This window comes from Trematomus bernacchii, unplaced genomic scaffold, assembly GCF_902827165.1.
Source record: "Trematomus bernacchii unplaced genomic scaffold, fTreBer1.1, whole genome shotgun sequence".
Lineage (NCBI taxonomy): Eukaryota > Metazoa > Chordata > Actinopteri > Perciformes > Nototheniidae > Trematomus > Trematomus bernacchii.
This window is the reverse complement of record NW_022987705.1, coordinates 8,553,212-8,569,625: the sequence shown is the minus strand read 5'-3', so window position 1 is coordinate 8,569,625 and position 16,414 is coordinate 8,553,212. Positions and strand designations below refer to the sequence as shown.

The 16,414-nt window shown below is 42.3% G+C and overlaps 1 protein-coding gene across 1 annotated transcript; it reads left to right on the top strand.

The window, feature by feature from the left end:
* Positions 1–1,096: 1,096 nt before the first annotated feature.
* Positions 1,097–12,589, top strand: LOC117490596 (transcription factor COE1-A-like). Its single transcript, XM_034140356.1, has 6 exons — positions 1,097–1,781; positions 2,536–2,692; positions 3,454–3,517; positions 4,550–4,605; positions 9,346–9,419; positions 12,469–12,589. The coding sequence occupies exons 1-6, from the start codon at positions 1,651–1,653 to the stop codon at positions 12,587–12,589; spliced, it is 603 nt and encodes a 200-aa protein (XP_033996247.1). The 5' UTR covers positions 1,097–1,650.
* Positions 12,590–16,414: the final 3,825 nt, after the last annotated feature.

Sequence of the window (16,414 nt, the reverse complement as noted above, 5' to 3'; positions counted from 1 at the left end):
AATCATTTTCACAGCCAGCTGAATAATACAAAAGTTTTTGACCTTTCTGCACCTCGACAGATCAATACCCTGTAGCTTTATTTTATTAAACGAGTTCAAGGAATTATTTATTAATATTTGTATTTGTTTGGATTCCCTCTCGCCGTGATAAATTGTTTCAAATAACAGATGGCGCTTGAGGGAGAGACAAAGCAGGGAAATCTGGTAGCAATTATCCTCAATTATGTTCATTGTTATTTTGAGCTAATTATTGTTATTGTCACTTTTGTTTGTGCGTCTTGCGGCGCTATAGTCTGCAATAAGCAGGCCCGAGGAAGACAATGGGGAGCAGGCATATGTTGTGACGATGAAATATGGCTTTTATAATGGAGCCTAACCAGTTGGTCTAAATAAAACTGAGATTGAAATGTACATGCTGAGATTTGAAGATTGCTTAAGTCTAATAATGACACCAGATAAAGAAAATATTGAATGTTTTTTTAAAGCAGTAAAATCCCAATTTTCTCTCAAACATAATTTGGTTAATGTGAATATTGTTGAATAGAATATTAGAAAACATCCAATCAAAGATGCAACAAAAGATTTGTGTTCCTCTTTTTACTTATTTAATATTTTCATTAAACTTCATGTCTTGCGTAAAAGTAGGCTAGCTGTTTAAAGTAAGGAGTTGTGATTTTCTTGCAGCCAAATGTGTTCACCCTACTGAAGAGCCACTGAGAGATGGGAGCTTATTGCAGCATCGTGAGCAGCCGACTCAAAGAAAGACACTTTCAAGGTCGGTTGTCAGTTCTGTGGTGCGCACAAGAATTCATCTCCACATTTACAGAAAGAGATGTTTCTGTTAAAGCATCCCTTAAGGACAGAGAGGGATCCCGGCCCGGGTATAGGGGAGGACAGAGGGAGGAGAGGAGCTCCGTGGCCGCTGCATGGGGCGGACCTGACTCCACTCTCGCCTTTGTTTGGGGGCGTCTCCTCTCCTCTCCTCTCGCCCTGTCCCCTCCCCTCCTCTCCTCCCGTCCCCTCCTCTCTTTCCTTTCCCATCCTACCTCCCTCTCTCTCCCCCCGGGGCGGGAGAAGCCCGTGTTTGGTTCTCAGAGAGAGTCCTTTGGGAAGAGTCACAGAGCGTTTTCCTCACACAGAGAGAGCGCAGAGCAGAGCTCGGGACTCATCCGCAGGACGCAGCGCTGCCCCGAACACACACACCACCGACACGTCCCAGACCGCTGGGCTGAGGGAGAAGAAGAGAGAGCAAAGTGCGAGAAGAGGGAGAAAGAAGTGTCAGATAAGGATGACACCTGATCTGGGTGCCAGTTGATCTCTTTTTTTCTGTCTGACAGCTTCAACTGTGGATCTCCAAGCGCAAGGAGTGACTTTTCAACATCTGTTCACACTGGGACTGGCCGCGATTTTTTGACATTTTGGATTCTACTCCAGTATGATTCACCCTACGTCTTAGTACACACGAGGACTAGAATTGCATGAATTATCACACGACTGCTTGATTTGTAGCGAGGCTCACAGCCGCAGCAAAGCGCAACCACGTTGCTCCTCTTGAATCAGAGTGAAGGATCTACAGGAGAACAAGTGCACAGTCCGCTGAGGAGAGACCGGGAAACAGAAGGAGAGGCACCGAGCTGTGGAGATTTGTTCATGTTTGGGATCCAGGAGAGCATCCAGCGCAGCGGCAGCAGCCTGAAAGAGGAGCCGCTGGGAGGCATGAACTCTGTCCGGAGCTGGATGCAGGGGGGCGGCGTGCTGGACGCCAACACGGCCGCCCAAAGGTGAGCTCTTCTCGGGTGGAGGAGACCTGCTACCACCCTGCCTTATTTACCGAAACATGGAACAACGTGTTTCTTCTGTCAGGACCCTGCTGCAGCCACCCGTGCAGGACACGATGCTGGGTTTATGGGAGCTGCTGTCCGGAGGAAGAGATTGGGATTTAACTAATGATACGAGAATTAATTAAACTAAGATTATTTTGCAGCATTTAAAAAATGAATTTGAATGTATAATTGTAGGAGACCGTATTTAACAGTTAATGGCAACATGTGTTTGTAGGCTACAGATTTTTACGCACACACACCCCGAGCCTTCTGTTCATAGTTGGCTGATGTTTAATTAACATAAAGGCAAAGAGGCGAAGTAATAATTCTAGTGCTATACTTTGGGTTAAAAATGGATTTAAAATAAATTATCAAACAATCATAATCATGGTTTATTAAGGAGGAGCATGATTCTCAAATTGGTCCTCAGGGATGTAAAGGTGGATAAATCATGACCCCCTGTCTCAGATTATCATGAGAAATCAGACTTCAACACATTTTGTTATTATTTCAGAAAATCATACATTTTTTATTTGTTTTTAATAAATTAACTTTCAGTAATAAACACAACTCAAGACGATACAATATAGTATTATATTGTCGCTGCGTTAATTAGGTCCTCATATTTATTAATATTTATTTTTTAAACACCTTAAAAATGTAAAACTTTAAAGCTTCTAACACCGACTCCTCCACGCATGTTTGTCCGCAGTGGAGTGGGTCTGGCCCGGGCTCACTTCGAGAAGCAGCCGCCCTCCAACCTGCGTAAATCTAACTTCTTCCACTTCGTCCTGGCTCTGTACGACCGGCAGGGTCAGCCGGTGGAGATCGAGAGGACCAACTTCGTGGGCTTCGTGGAGAAAGAGAAGGTCGGTGCAGAAACTCTCGGTGTTTGATCATTTCGTCTAATATATTATATTCTTAAGGGTAATTTACGATTTCGAATCCCTAAAGGCCTGATTATATGATGTGTGATGTTTTTATGTCAATATTAATACAACATGTAAAACATTTACACTAACTCATCAATACCAAATATGCTCAATGTTTTATTATAATAATAAATATAATTACAATTAACAATAGGCTACTATTATTATGTTCAGCATTTTAAATATAATTAGACAAAGAACAAACACAATTTATTACATTCAGGCCTACTGTATCCTAGAACTTTCTTCGATCTATTTGTAATAATTGGCAAATAAGAATACACGTCTAGAAATGTAAATAGTTTTAATTTAGAGCTGGTTCACCACGAGCACTTGTTCTGTATAAACAACGGCGGGGAAACCGGTCTCCTCATCAATTATGACACCGTTTAAATTAGCTGAAATGCACTGGGAGAATGTAGTGTTGGATTTATTGGCCTTCCAAACATAACCAGTAATTACAGAGGAATTAAAGAGCCACAATAACACAATGATTACACTGTGAGAAATTACAGTGCTGCCCTGCTTTAATATGTTCGCTGTGAACATAAATCTTGTTTATTTAACGTATGACCTGTGTGAGCTATTCAATAACTTGGATGTTCACTTCAGGGGCCTACATGTGCAGAGATGTGCTTTTTTAAAAATGTGTCCTAAAAATGTCAATAAACAGCTCGGTGTGTGTTGTGTTTGTTAAGGAGATAACCGGAGAGAAGACCAATAACGGGATTCATTACCGGCTGCAGCTTCTGTACAGTAACGGTGAGTGAGGAACACACACTCAGAAAGTTACCCATGATACATCTGACAGAAACAGCTAGATTGCTTGTTGTCCCCTGCTACATGATACACAGACTGCACACAGGAAGCAGCTGATTTAAAAAAAAAAAAAGATTTAATGTGGAAAATTGTGCAGTTGGCCAAAAGGCTGTGTTTATGTCACTGAAACTGCAGTGACGTTTTTTTTCACAATCGTGTGATTTAAACAGATAAACAACCAATAAAACAGATAAATGTAACTATCATCATAGCCATTTTTGGCGATTTATACCAGATCTAGGGCTTCATCCCTCACTGACCCTAAATGAGTGTGTCCTGTCTCAAGTGTGCTGTTTGGCAGTTGCATGTCGCTGTGATGGTAGCATGTGGAGTGGTATTCAGGCCTATTTGGGAGGGAAACTACATAAACCTGCTCCAGCCTCCTCTGAGATTAAGACATATTGATTTAATATATGTTGCATGAGGTAATGGACAAGGGAGATTCACCAAGAAAACATTTATCAGTAATATTGATTGTGACCATTTAAACCAAAAGCTAATGAAATTAAACATCACTGTGAGCCGTTAATGGGCATCTAATGTTTTCCGAGTGTTTGAACCCCAAAGTATTGAAGGTGTAAGGTGTCATATCGTGAACAAACTGTACACATGTGTCTTTTTTTAGATAAATCAAGATGACTGGGCTTAGAAAAAGCTATGGCAGGATGTATGTGTGAGCAGTTCAAATAAAGAAAGATTATTAATTACACACATTTGTGGAGGCTCAAATAATTAAATTCAGTTATAAACAAGATTTCACAAGAAAAAAACGTAGCTTTGTTTTTTTTTATTTCATTTTGTTTATCAGAAATATGTTTTGAATATTTTTTGCAACCCCTAAAATATGGGGAAGCTTCTTGTTTGCTGGGTTTATACCTTTTTAATGTGTACTTTTAAATGTTCCAATACATTTGTGGTTATTGTCTAAATCTATGTAAAGCTTAAGATATTCTCTTTTTGTCTGCATCCAAACAGGTATCAGAACGGAGCAGGACTTCTATGTTCGATTCATAGACTCCATGACTAAACAGGTAAACACCTATTTTATACAGCCTATGGACACACACACACACACACACACACACACACACACACACACACACACACACACACACACACACACACACACACACACACACACACACACACACACACACACACACACACACACACACACACACACACACACACACACACACACACTCTCTCTCTCTCTTTTTCTCCCAGAGGTCTGTCACCTCTCCTGTTACCTCTCTGACAATGAGCTGCTTCACTGATCTGGCTGTACTGCGCCACCCTCCTCTATCTGCATGTACTTGTACACACAAAAATGTGTATTTATGTGTGTGTGATTTTGTGGGTGGGTGTTTCCACAGTGTGTGTGGGTGGGGGCACACACACACACACACACATCACAGGGCTCCAGGCGTTTGTGCCTGTACTTCTCTCGCTGTGATTAGAGCGAGGAGGCAGCGAAGAACAGCAGCGTAGTTCTGCTGCGCACAGTAGGAAGTGGAAAGATATAACAGCACCTCTGGGATTTGGTCTGCCGAGTGCCAGGCATTATCTGATCAGATCCAAATTCTTCTGTTAATGTTTGTGTTTTTGTTTATATGTAGCTTTATAAGAGTAAGATAGAGAGATATATAGGAATTAGAAGAGAGAGAGAGATGAGCAACTGAACAACAGAAAGAAGACAGACAGACAGTCTTAGTGTTACTTCTCAATGTTTTTCAGGTAAACGGTTAGGATGAAGAATTATTTTGTTTTTCCTCAGGAAACAGTGATGCAGTGTGTGTATGTGTCTGTGTGTGTTAGTATGTGTGTGTGGTATGAGGAGCCAAGAAGCCATGCTATGCACTGAATACTTGCTAATGTGACTGCAGGCTCTGATAGAGTCTCACATTGCTGCTGCCACGCTGCAACACATACTGTGTGTGTGCATGTGTGTGTGTGTGTGTGTGTGTGTGTGTGTGTGTGTGTGTGTGTGTGTGTGTGTGTGTGTGTGTGTGTGTGTGTGTGTGGTGTGTGTGTGTGTGTGTGTGTGTGTGTGTGTGTGTGTGTGTGTGTGTGTGTGTGTGTGTGTGTGTGTGTGTGTGTGTATCTGGCAGGCTTGAGGGACCACACTGTTCCCTAAAAACACTGTTTAGCTTCACCTTGGTGGGGTGACAGCCAGCTTACACACACATGCACACACACATACATTGCTAACACATATTCATGCTTTACTTCTGAAAAACTAAATGGCTCTTTTAGAAAGGAGAAATATTAACCTACATAAAGAGATTTAAAGTTTGAAAAGGAAAAGTAATCTTTTTCCAGAATGCTGATGCAGTCCGGTGTGTTCTGCACCTGTGGGCATCTGCAGGTGTGAGTGTGTGTGTTTGTGTACAATCTGTTTGTAAGTGGGGGGGTTATATGTGTGTAGAGAGAGATGAACAAATGGGACACAGTGCAGGTATTTAGTGCTGAATGTGTTGGTACTTAGGGAAAACTGCACTCGGAGCAATAAAGCAGGCTGTGTATGTGCATGCGTGTGTGTATGAGTGTGTGTATGTGTGTGATCCCTGTCGGTAGAGGAATGGAACATTAACAGGTGGTCAAACCAAAACAGCCGTGTGGTTGGCTTAGTTGGTCAATGATGTCATGGCCACTGTCTCTCTTACCACACACACACACACACACACGCACGCACGCACGCACGCACGCACGCACGCACGCACGCACGCACGCACGCACGCACGCACACACACACACACACACACACACACACACACACACACACACACACACGAACACTGCTGGTCTGCCACTCATGGTTTCAGTGTTGTTTTAAACAGGGAAACCAAAGCTACTCAGAAATACCACAGTTTGCATTGTAGTCTATCTGATATTACTTTAACGTTAAATGCACACTGATATAAATCAAAATTGTAGCTTCACAAACATTTAAAACAAAAGAGTTGGTTCTCATATCTTCACCCAACAATTATGCTATTAACAACAAACCACTGGATATCCTTTTGACTAACACAGGACTTTTGAGAGCCTATGCTTGACACAACGTTCATATGATTAATTCGATAGGAGGCAAAACACAAACCATTTTTTAATATACATAAAACTCCTCAATAACTATAGAAATGGGGATTAAATATGGTCAAAAAGTAAAGATTGGACCTTTTTAGTGCAGATTTCTGATTTTGGCAAGCATGAATGCTATATTTGTTGAGTATATTGTTGTTTATTTCACAGTTCTGACTGTGATCCTTCTCCAACGATTCTTGCCACTTTTAGCTGGCACTTATTTCTGTTGCTCTGCTATTTCTGTCTGTCTACCTGCTTTGTGTGTGTGCTGAGAGGCCAGCACTGATTGTGTTAAACGGAGGAGGAGAGCGCCTCCTAGTCTTCAGAAGCACAGTGTTCATCACGACTCTGTCCCGGAGAATAAAGCGTCTGTCACAGCGGCCCTGTCGGATCACTAGCTCCCTACCCGACCTGACACTAACGCAGGAGGAAGTGTGTTTCCCTGCTTAACGGCTCCTTGTTTACACGCAGCGCATGTCACGCTACTTCAAAGGTGGAGGAGAGAGCGGCAGACATGCTGTATGTAAGGCCTGGTGAGGCGGAGAGAGGGAGGAGGCAGAGGAGGAAAAAGCAGATGAAAGACATGAGCAGAGCAGGAGAGGTGACAGTGTGATGAACACAAATGTGGGCGAGATGGTGGAAGAAGTTATGGTAGAAGAAGTTACACACCTACACAAGAGCCTGCTACTGAAGGTGGATGAAATGTTGTTATCAAATAAGCTCCAGATGTCTCAGCTTGCTAAGCCGGACAGACCAAGTGTTAAGAATGACATAAAAAACACTTTAGACCTAAGTTTTAGTAATGATTCAGTGATTGGCTTTCTTTGATGGAGAGGGATCAAACAAACAATGTTAAATGTATTGCGTATTTGGATACAGTTCATAATGCTTTTTGTATAGAATTGCTTCATTTGGCTCAATTTGCACATCTCTGCCATCTCTGACTGTCAGCTCCTCCTTATTTTGTAAAACTGGCTCTTTTAGAAATGTTAGCACCAGCTCCATTCACTTGTAGTTGCTTTTTCTTCCTCAAGATTAGATTATTTTTGCTTCATTTCAAATAACTTGTGCCTTCATTGACCGTAATGTCCTGGACCACCAGGAGCCCTGCAGGCTCCACATTCATGTGTCGATACATTTCCTGTACAGGTTTTGGCAACTTGAATATATGCATGGAAAATGTTAACTGACAGGGGCCCTGGACCCTGAAACAAATGTGGGCTCCAATTCCAAAACACACAGAGGGTCCTGAAGACAACTCGCTATTAGTATGAACCGCTTTGGGCTACGAGAATATTGTAATGGGGCCCTCAGACTGTAGCACCACTGTTAGTGCTCTCTATTAATGCTACAAAATGGTTTAGTGGTTTCTGAGCATGCTGGGCTGTAGTTTCTACAAATAAGGGGTTCAGTCTTCGTCCCGGCTCATGCAGGGGCTACATGCTTGCCTCGGGGTCCCTGAAGGGATATAATATTATGTCTTAACTGAGTCTCAGCACTTAATACATGGCATCAGGCCTTTTGTAGGAAAAAGTCATTGTGACCTTTGGGGAAACATTTTCAGTTTTCCACATAACATCAGCACAAGGTGTTGCATGTTGTTCATAGAGTTGTTAAGCTCTCTCTCAGCTGAATAACCTTCATTACAAAGTTATATTCAGCTGATGGCAGCAAGTAGTCAGAGGCCTCAGCTGAAGACTATCGGAGAGGACAGTGAGACTTCTTCTCCGCTCCCTGAGAAAAGTGAGCTTGTCACTCGGAGAGACTTGCTGGAGTTTGGAACGACAGATGAAACAGACTGGAATAGACCAAAGACAGGCGGGGTGTGTGTATTGATTGATAGATAGCTAAGTGGTGTGTGACTTGTGTTTTCGCTTTTTTTCTGAGCTTAGACCAGAAGCAGGAATATTTGAGAATGGAAGCAAGCCAAAATGCTTTCTGAGGAGCTGAAAGAAACTCTCCCTGTGCTGAGAAGCATGTGAGCAGTGGAGATATTGTTGTTAGTTTGGAGATTTCTATAAACCAACGTGTGTGAACAAGGTGTATTTGTGAGGGAGGTGACAAACCGTGTGTGTGTGATTGTGTGTGAAGTAGGAGGTGTTTCCGCTGAACCATGTGTTCTTTAAGGTGAAGTGGGATCTAACCTGTTATCCCAGCGCTGAAAAAATATACTCTCACCAGTTTTGTAGATGTAAAGTGCAGCGGTCTGAAGACATGCAAATATTGTTTTTATGCAGCTATGCACGGATGCAGAGAATGAATGGCAACTATCAGAGTGTCAGAGCTCTAAATGTACATCTTCCTAAGGCTGTTGTTATCAATGAAAATACCAACCATATCTTTGAATCTTTTATGAATTGACCGAATGACAACTAGACAATATTCTGTGTATTTGTCTTCCCCCATTGGGTTGTTTACTGTTAAAGCCAAACATAACAAAAACACCAGGCAATCCTACTTTTACAACTTTTAAACCACAAGATATACTTTTCATTTACACATTTGAACGTGATTGTACCACCAAGCCATCCTAAATCAAACACCTAAATCTGCTTTAATAAGGTTCAATTGAAACCAACACCATATTGAAGATGGAGAGGCCTGTTTTGTGGATTTCTGGACTTTGCTGTGTTCTAACAATGTGTTTTACTTCCCTCTCTACATCTTCCTGTCTCTCTTAACAGGCGATTATTTATGAAGGCCAAGACAAGAACCCAGAGATGTGCAGAGTGCTGCTGACACATGAAATCATGTGCAGGTGAGAATGGGTGCATTTGGATCTTTGTATTCTGCGTAAATCTTCCTCCGCTCTAAACTATCTTCAAACAGCTCATACTTTTCCTTCCATCCTCTTTCCTCGCCCCTCTTCTCTTCTTCCGCTGCATACTTTGTTCGTCTGCAGAAAGTTCTCACCAATCACATCTCTGCACTCGATACATTTCTTATTTTGTCACCCTCATTAACCCCCCCACACATACACGCCCAGACGCGTACATTCGCACACACATGAAGCCATATCTGTTGAGGAAGATGAGTTTTAGCTATCAGAGTCGCTGCTTAATTATAATCTAAAGATGAATTTTCCTCGGAAGTAGGTTGGGAGGAAAGATGTCTATTTATAGAGGCATTTTACCAACCTATCCTATACAAAAGAAAATGTGGATGTAGATTCATGTGAGCGGTGTGTGTGTGTGTGTGTGTGTGTGTGTGTGTGTGTGTGTGTGTGTGAGACGCCTGGTTAATTAGGACACAGAGAAACTCATTAGTCAATCTGAACCCTCCTGTTGTTTCAAGGCTAACAAATGGGCCTTCCTCTGCAATCTGACTATAAAATATAGGCAGGGTCTCTCTCTCTCTCATTTTCACACACACACACACACACACACACACACACACACACACACACACACACACACACACACACACACACACACACCACACACACACACACACACACACACACACACACACACACACACAACACACACACCACACACACACACACACACGAACACATGTACAAAAAAGTATGCATATGCATGCTCCCTCATGCACACCACAGTTATACAAATTCAAATGTGGCACATGAATTAAGTTGTTCTTATTCCCTGACCTTGTCACTGAACAGCTTTAACTGTAACAATATAAATCGGGGTTCATCTATATGCACAAGCACTGGATTTAGCCATGAAATCAGGCACAGCAATATTTTATTCCATAGCTCCCTGAATAATGCTCAGGCAGTTCAGCTGCAGAGCTTCATGGAAAAACCCTTTGAGATTCATATATGATTTACAAGGAATTTATAAATAAATACAGATTTTATCGTAAATTATTGTTCTTCATCATGTTTGGGAAGGCATTGTGGACATTAATAAACTGTTCTGCATAACATGGTGAGCTTGTACTGTAGAAGTATTCCAACATGTCCTCTGGGGGAGCAACAGTGCAGCAGCAGAGCAGAAAGTAAGACTTCTTCTTCAGCGTAAACACTCGCCTTACGCAGCAGCCGCTGAGGTCAAAGTTACGGCTGTTGCCTCATGTTCTCACATGCTGATTCTGCAGCAGGGGCCTCAAACACAACATGCTACGCAGAACGCACACACACACAGACACACACACACACACACACACACAAAGAGCTCAGGGCGTCCATTAATCAGTGTGGCTCATTGTCATGGTGGTGCTATTAGCCATATGCTCCCCGCCAATCTGCCACCACACAGACCTGGGTCCTGGTTGGAGCTCCGGCACGAATTCATGAAAGGTTTTACTACAGAGGACAGATGTAGCTCTACTGTTTTCATCATGTGTTCACCACTAATGTTGGTTAAACAAACAGTTATTCCCTTTCCAATTAAGGGTCTTAAAGGTTGAAAGAAAATATTTCAACCTATAGGGCTGTATTTTCTTTATCAGCTTGATCCAGCTCTTTATTGAAAGTATTTAAGTTTAAACTGAGTCAGGTATTCAAACGGAAGATTATCTGTCATATAAAATAGTCCAGATATTATGTGCATCTTTTCATATATTTAATGTCATAATAGAACATGTTGCCCAATGTAATTGGTTTCTTTGTAAACTTTTTTAAATTCCAATTTTGAAAAATGGTCCCAGGGCCAAAGAATTACCTCTTGAAAAGGCTTGTTATAGATATTTAAGTAGCAAATCCTCGAATTTGAGGAGCTGGAATCTTTTATTGATCATCTTATAATTTCATATTACTCAACCAACATTTCCAACATTTATTTCTTACATTTTCACAAACAGAACCTTTGAAAACGACATCTCTACAACTCACGCTATTGAGACTCCATTGTTTAAAAGTGTGTGTGTGCACCGTATGTGTGTGTGTGTGTGTGCTGGGAGGAGGGGAGATGCAGGGGGGAGAGAGCAGATGATTAGATCCCCAGGATCCAGAGCAATAAGTGCTACATTACCCCTGTCCCGCCCCTAGTTTTCCTGTCCTACCCCTCCATTTATAGTATCTTCCACTCTGCTCCTGTGTCGTCTCCCTCTACTGTCCTCGCTTAATCTATCTATACCCCCCCCCCCCCCCCCCCCACCCACCCTCACCCATCCTCAGGATTGGGAGGGGTTACAATTTCAGTTACCTGTAAATAAATGTAATTGGTAACCTAATCTAAGTATCACAATATAAAAGTATTGTAACCTGATTACTTTTTGATTACCTCCATATCAAACGCCATGCAAATAAATAAAAGGGAAAGAAATATCAATGAGATGTTTTTAACTGAAGTGTTTTATGTAACACAACAGAACAATGTGACCTTAGAAAAGAAGAAACCAAGACATTTAGGATCGAAAAATGTTTTATCTTAAATTTAGGCTGGGCCTACAGAATAGTAGAGTTTACGAGTGTTTAAGTTTAATATATTAATTAATAGAAAACTGTATTTTAAAAATAAATAAATCAGTTGTCCATCAACTACATTAAACATGATATTTAAATGATGAATGAAAGTAATCTAAATGGAAACCAGAAAGAAAATCATTTCGTACGTCTACCTAAAATATGTTAAATGTATTATGTCAACAGATTTCACATATTAAGTTTGAATAAAAATACTAGGTTCAACTCAATAGAAGTGCTTTCAACTAACCTAATACAGTTATGTGACATTTGTTGACATAATACATTTCATTTAAGGCAATGTTTACGTTTTTTCATAATCCCCTTACATGTAATCCATTACTCCGCACGACTGCCCATCCTTTCCTCCCAGCCCCTCCCTCCTCAGGATCAGCTCTCCCCTATAACCCTGCGCCCCACTCTCCCACCCCAGTTCTCCTCCTCTCCCCCTCTCTCTGCTTTTGGTCCTGACCCAGTTCATAGAGCAGCAGAAAGGAAATGTCAGAGCGAGCAGAGAGAAAGGCCGAGCAGCAGATAGTGGAGACAATGTGTAAGGTGTAGCGTGTCAGTCTTTTTCTCTCCACCTCTGCCATCTGTGACGGTGGGAAACCTGAGTCGTCTCCCCTTCCTCTTCTTCCCACCCAAACATCTCCCCCTCCCCTCGCTCCCACCCTCTTGTTTTAGCTTCCCCTCCCACGCTCATCCCTTCAGTCTTCATCACCACTCCCCCTGCGGGCTCTATCCTTCCCCTCCTGCGTACACCTTTATTCATAATTGATGAACGCAAGAAAGCTTTGACAGACTTGCGGTACATGTGTGAATTTTGGATCGTATGCCAGTGTTTTTTATTGTGTGTGTGTGTGTGTGTGTGTGTGTGTGTGGGTGTGTGTGTGTGTGTGTGTGTGTGTGTGTGTGTGTGTGTGTGTAATCTATAGGGTTAAGAGGGGTAAAGCTTGAGGAAGAGATGATGGGAAAGAGAGGAAGGAGGAAGGAGCAGAAAAACGATGGACGGAGGTGAACATGATAAGAAAACATTAACAGGGAGTCAAAGGAAGGAAGGAGCGAGAGAGAGGGAGCGAGAGAGAGAGAGGGAGCGAGAGAGAGGGAGCGAGAGAGAGGGAGGAAGCTATGCAGACAGAGGAAGGTGAAGAGGAGCAGAGCAGGGTTGTTTCAGGGGATAAGAGCTTCAGTTCGGGGGAGTCCTGTCATCAAAGAGCACTGGGTGGGGGAGGAGGGGGCGCTGTCAATCAGCTGGAAGAGGAGAGAGAGGGTGAGGAGCGGGGGGGGGCGGTAAAGAAATTTGATGAAGGGAGCGAGGGGTTCTTCTAAATGATCTCTTCATCTTTTCTGCCTTTGTCTTCCTCTCTCTCTCTCTTCCCTCTCCCTTGTCCTAGTTACCAAAATATCTCTGCCAACCTGGTATGTCACTGTTCGCTCAACTGTCACTGTCTGACACACGCACGCACACACACACACACACGCACACACACACGACACGCACACACACACACACACACAACAACAAACACACCACAACACAAAACACACACAGCACAACACACACACAAACACACACACAACACACACACACACACACACACACACACACCCACCCACCCACATATCTAAAATAGACAGTGACATATTACGCTTTCTCCTTCCTTGACCCGTCCCTCATCTCTTTTCCTTCTTTGGCCTCCTTCTTTCAGATCTTCTCATCCTCTCAAATGTATATTGCTCTATTATGGACCCATCATTAGGTACAGTGTTGACAATGATGTAAGTCAGAAATATGTCACACTGGAAACTGTAAACATGGTAAACATTAGACTATCCGCATGTTAGCATTTAACTCAAAGTATATACTTTGCCTAAATACAGTCTGATAGAGATTTTCATGTCATGTTTCAATATCATTTGGTTTGGTTCTGATTGTGTGAACAGACGGCGGCTGAGGCTGACTGCTCTTCGTTGAATCATTATTAACATGGAAAATGTGTTATATTTCATATTTGTTTCTGTAGATGAGACATTCTTACATTTGATGGGTATCATTTGGATGTTATATTTATCTTTGTCTTGTTTTTTCCCACACAACATGAGCATATAGAACAATGGTTCAGGACTTGGACACTTTTAGGCAAGTTTGGGTTGGTATAATGGTGGGATTAATAAGGCCACCATCACTTAAATACACTTTCTCTCACCCCTCTCTCTTTACCTCTCTCTTTTTCTGTCTGTCGACTCTCTCGTGTTGCAGTATCACTTCCTGTGTTAAGGTCAGCAGTTGCTTAGAATCGAGGACAATTGGGAATTATTCATACCATCGACTTAATGTCAGCGTTCCATTTCTCTCACTGTGTTTGTTGTGCTTGTGGGTGTGTGTGTGTGTGGTGTGTGGGGTGTGTGTCTTTTGTTTGTGTGTGTTGTGGTGTTTCTGTTTCTGTGTGTGTGTGTGCTGTTTTCTGTCTGTGTGTGTGTATAATGGGTGAGATACAGAGGAGAAAGAGTATGTTTTATTCATTTTCCTCATTTAGTCTCTCAGCCTGCACCTGTCCTAGCATTTATAGCGCCGGGCATTCACAGTACTTGCTGATTTAGTTCAACTGCCCTCTTTAATAGACACACACACACAGACATGCCACACACACCAATTTGTGTCGATTAAACTGTCTAAACTAACTGTACTCGGCTCGTTCAGGGTCAGTGCTTCGAGGTTGACTTGATAATATTGAGAGCAATGGTGCTTTATTCCTCTCTTTCTCTCCTTTTATTACCTCTGCCAAGGACGTTATATTTTATATCCTGTTTCATTTTCTCTTTTCGGATTTGCCTTTAATTATTTCCTCCAATGGGCCAAAGAGCTACAAGCTGCGCAGAAAAATGTTTGGTTTGTTTGTTTGTTTTGGTAATCTTTGGTAGAGAATTTGACAGCGGTGAGGATAGAAGAAGTCCTTTATCCTCCGTTTCATTCTCTTCCTACAACCACCATTTCCTGTCTGTGGTGTTAGGGCTGTGAATATTAAGAAAGCTAAACTGGCCCGGGGCTATGTCCACGCAAATGGGTAACATATACCCAACTCCTCTTTCACCTCCCTCAGCTTCCCTTCCTGCTCCCTGTCTCCCACGACACACACACACACACACACCACACACACACACACACACACACACACACACACACACCACACACACACACACACACACACACACACCACACACCACACACACACACACCACACACACACCACACACACACACACACGCATACACACACACACCACACACACACCACCCCCTTAGGCAAGGCTCACGTTACCCTAAAAGCTACAAATACAGACATGGACTCTCTCTCTCATATTTTCACACCACACCACGCACCATCACCACACACACACGCACACGCACACGCACCCACACGGCAGAGTGATCAATGCCTCAAAGAATACAGATTTAGGATGACGCTTGATTTTATTTATTTTTTAATTACTTGTCGGTGAATATTTTTTTTATAAAGAGGAATATGCTCCCTGGCTAACTAAAGGTGGTCAGTGTGGCGAATAAAAGATTGAATCAGCGGTTTTAAATACAATACACTCGTAGAATAATAAAGAACCTTGTCTGCTGTTTCTTTCCCATTCCTGGCTTAGTAAATGTGAAAGAAACAAAGTGGATCAGAAGGAGCCACAACCACGTTACAGCCAATTAGCAGCAGCGGTGATCATTGCTCATGTAACAGGACAGGGGTAAAGCCAAGGATCTATAAGGACTAGGAAAATATGCCAAGACTTTTACCACCTGGTAAACGTGAGGCGTTGTCGGTCGGGCGATTGTTTTGCCGCTCTTCTGTGCCAAATTTCAAGGGCACGGACGCAAGCTGGCTGCGGTTGCTTAGCGGAAATCATTTAATAATATCAAACTACTTTATAATTTAAATAGTGTGTATGGGAGAGAGAAAGTAAAACTCTGCTTAGCTCTGTGCTAAAATTATACATTTCTCCCTCATATTTACCATTGATTTATATTTACTGAAGAAAGGAAAGATGTGTTTACTGTTTCACACAACATGCTTTCTAAAAGTTAAACTATGTTTTTCTCTGGGCGCAGCTGTCATGCCCTGGAAAATAGGCAATTTGGAAAGCTTGTACACCCAGACCCGGCTTTGTAGCTTGCTTACGCACATCCACATTGACAACATTGTTTTTTAATGTGCTCTAAAAACGCAGCATGTGTTCGGGTCCTAAGAAGAAAGGCGGCGGGAGCAAGCGGGACAGTAAACCAGAGGGGAGTATTTTTTGTTGTTGCGTTACAATATCAACCATCCTTCTCCAGAATCTACACATTTAAACCATTTTTATATTTATTTATTGTGGCATAAG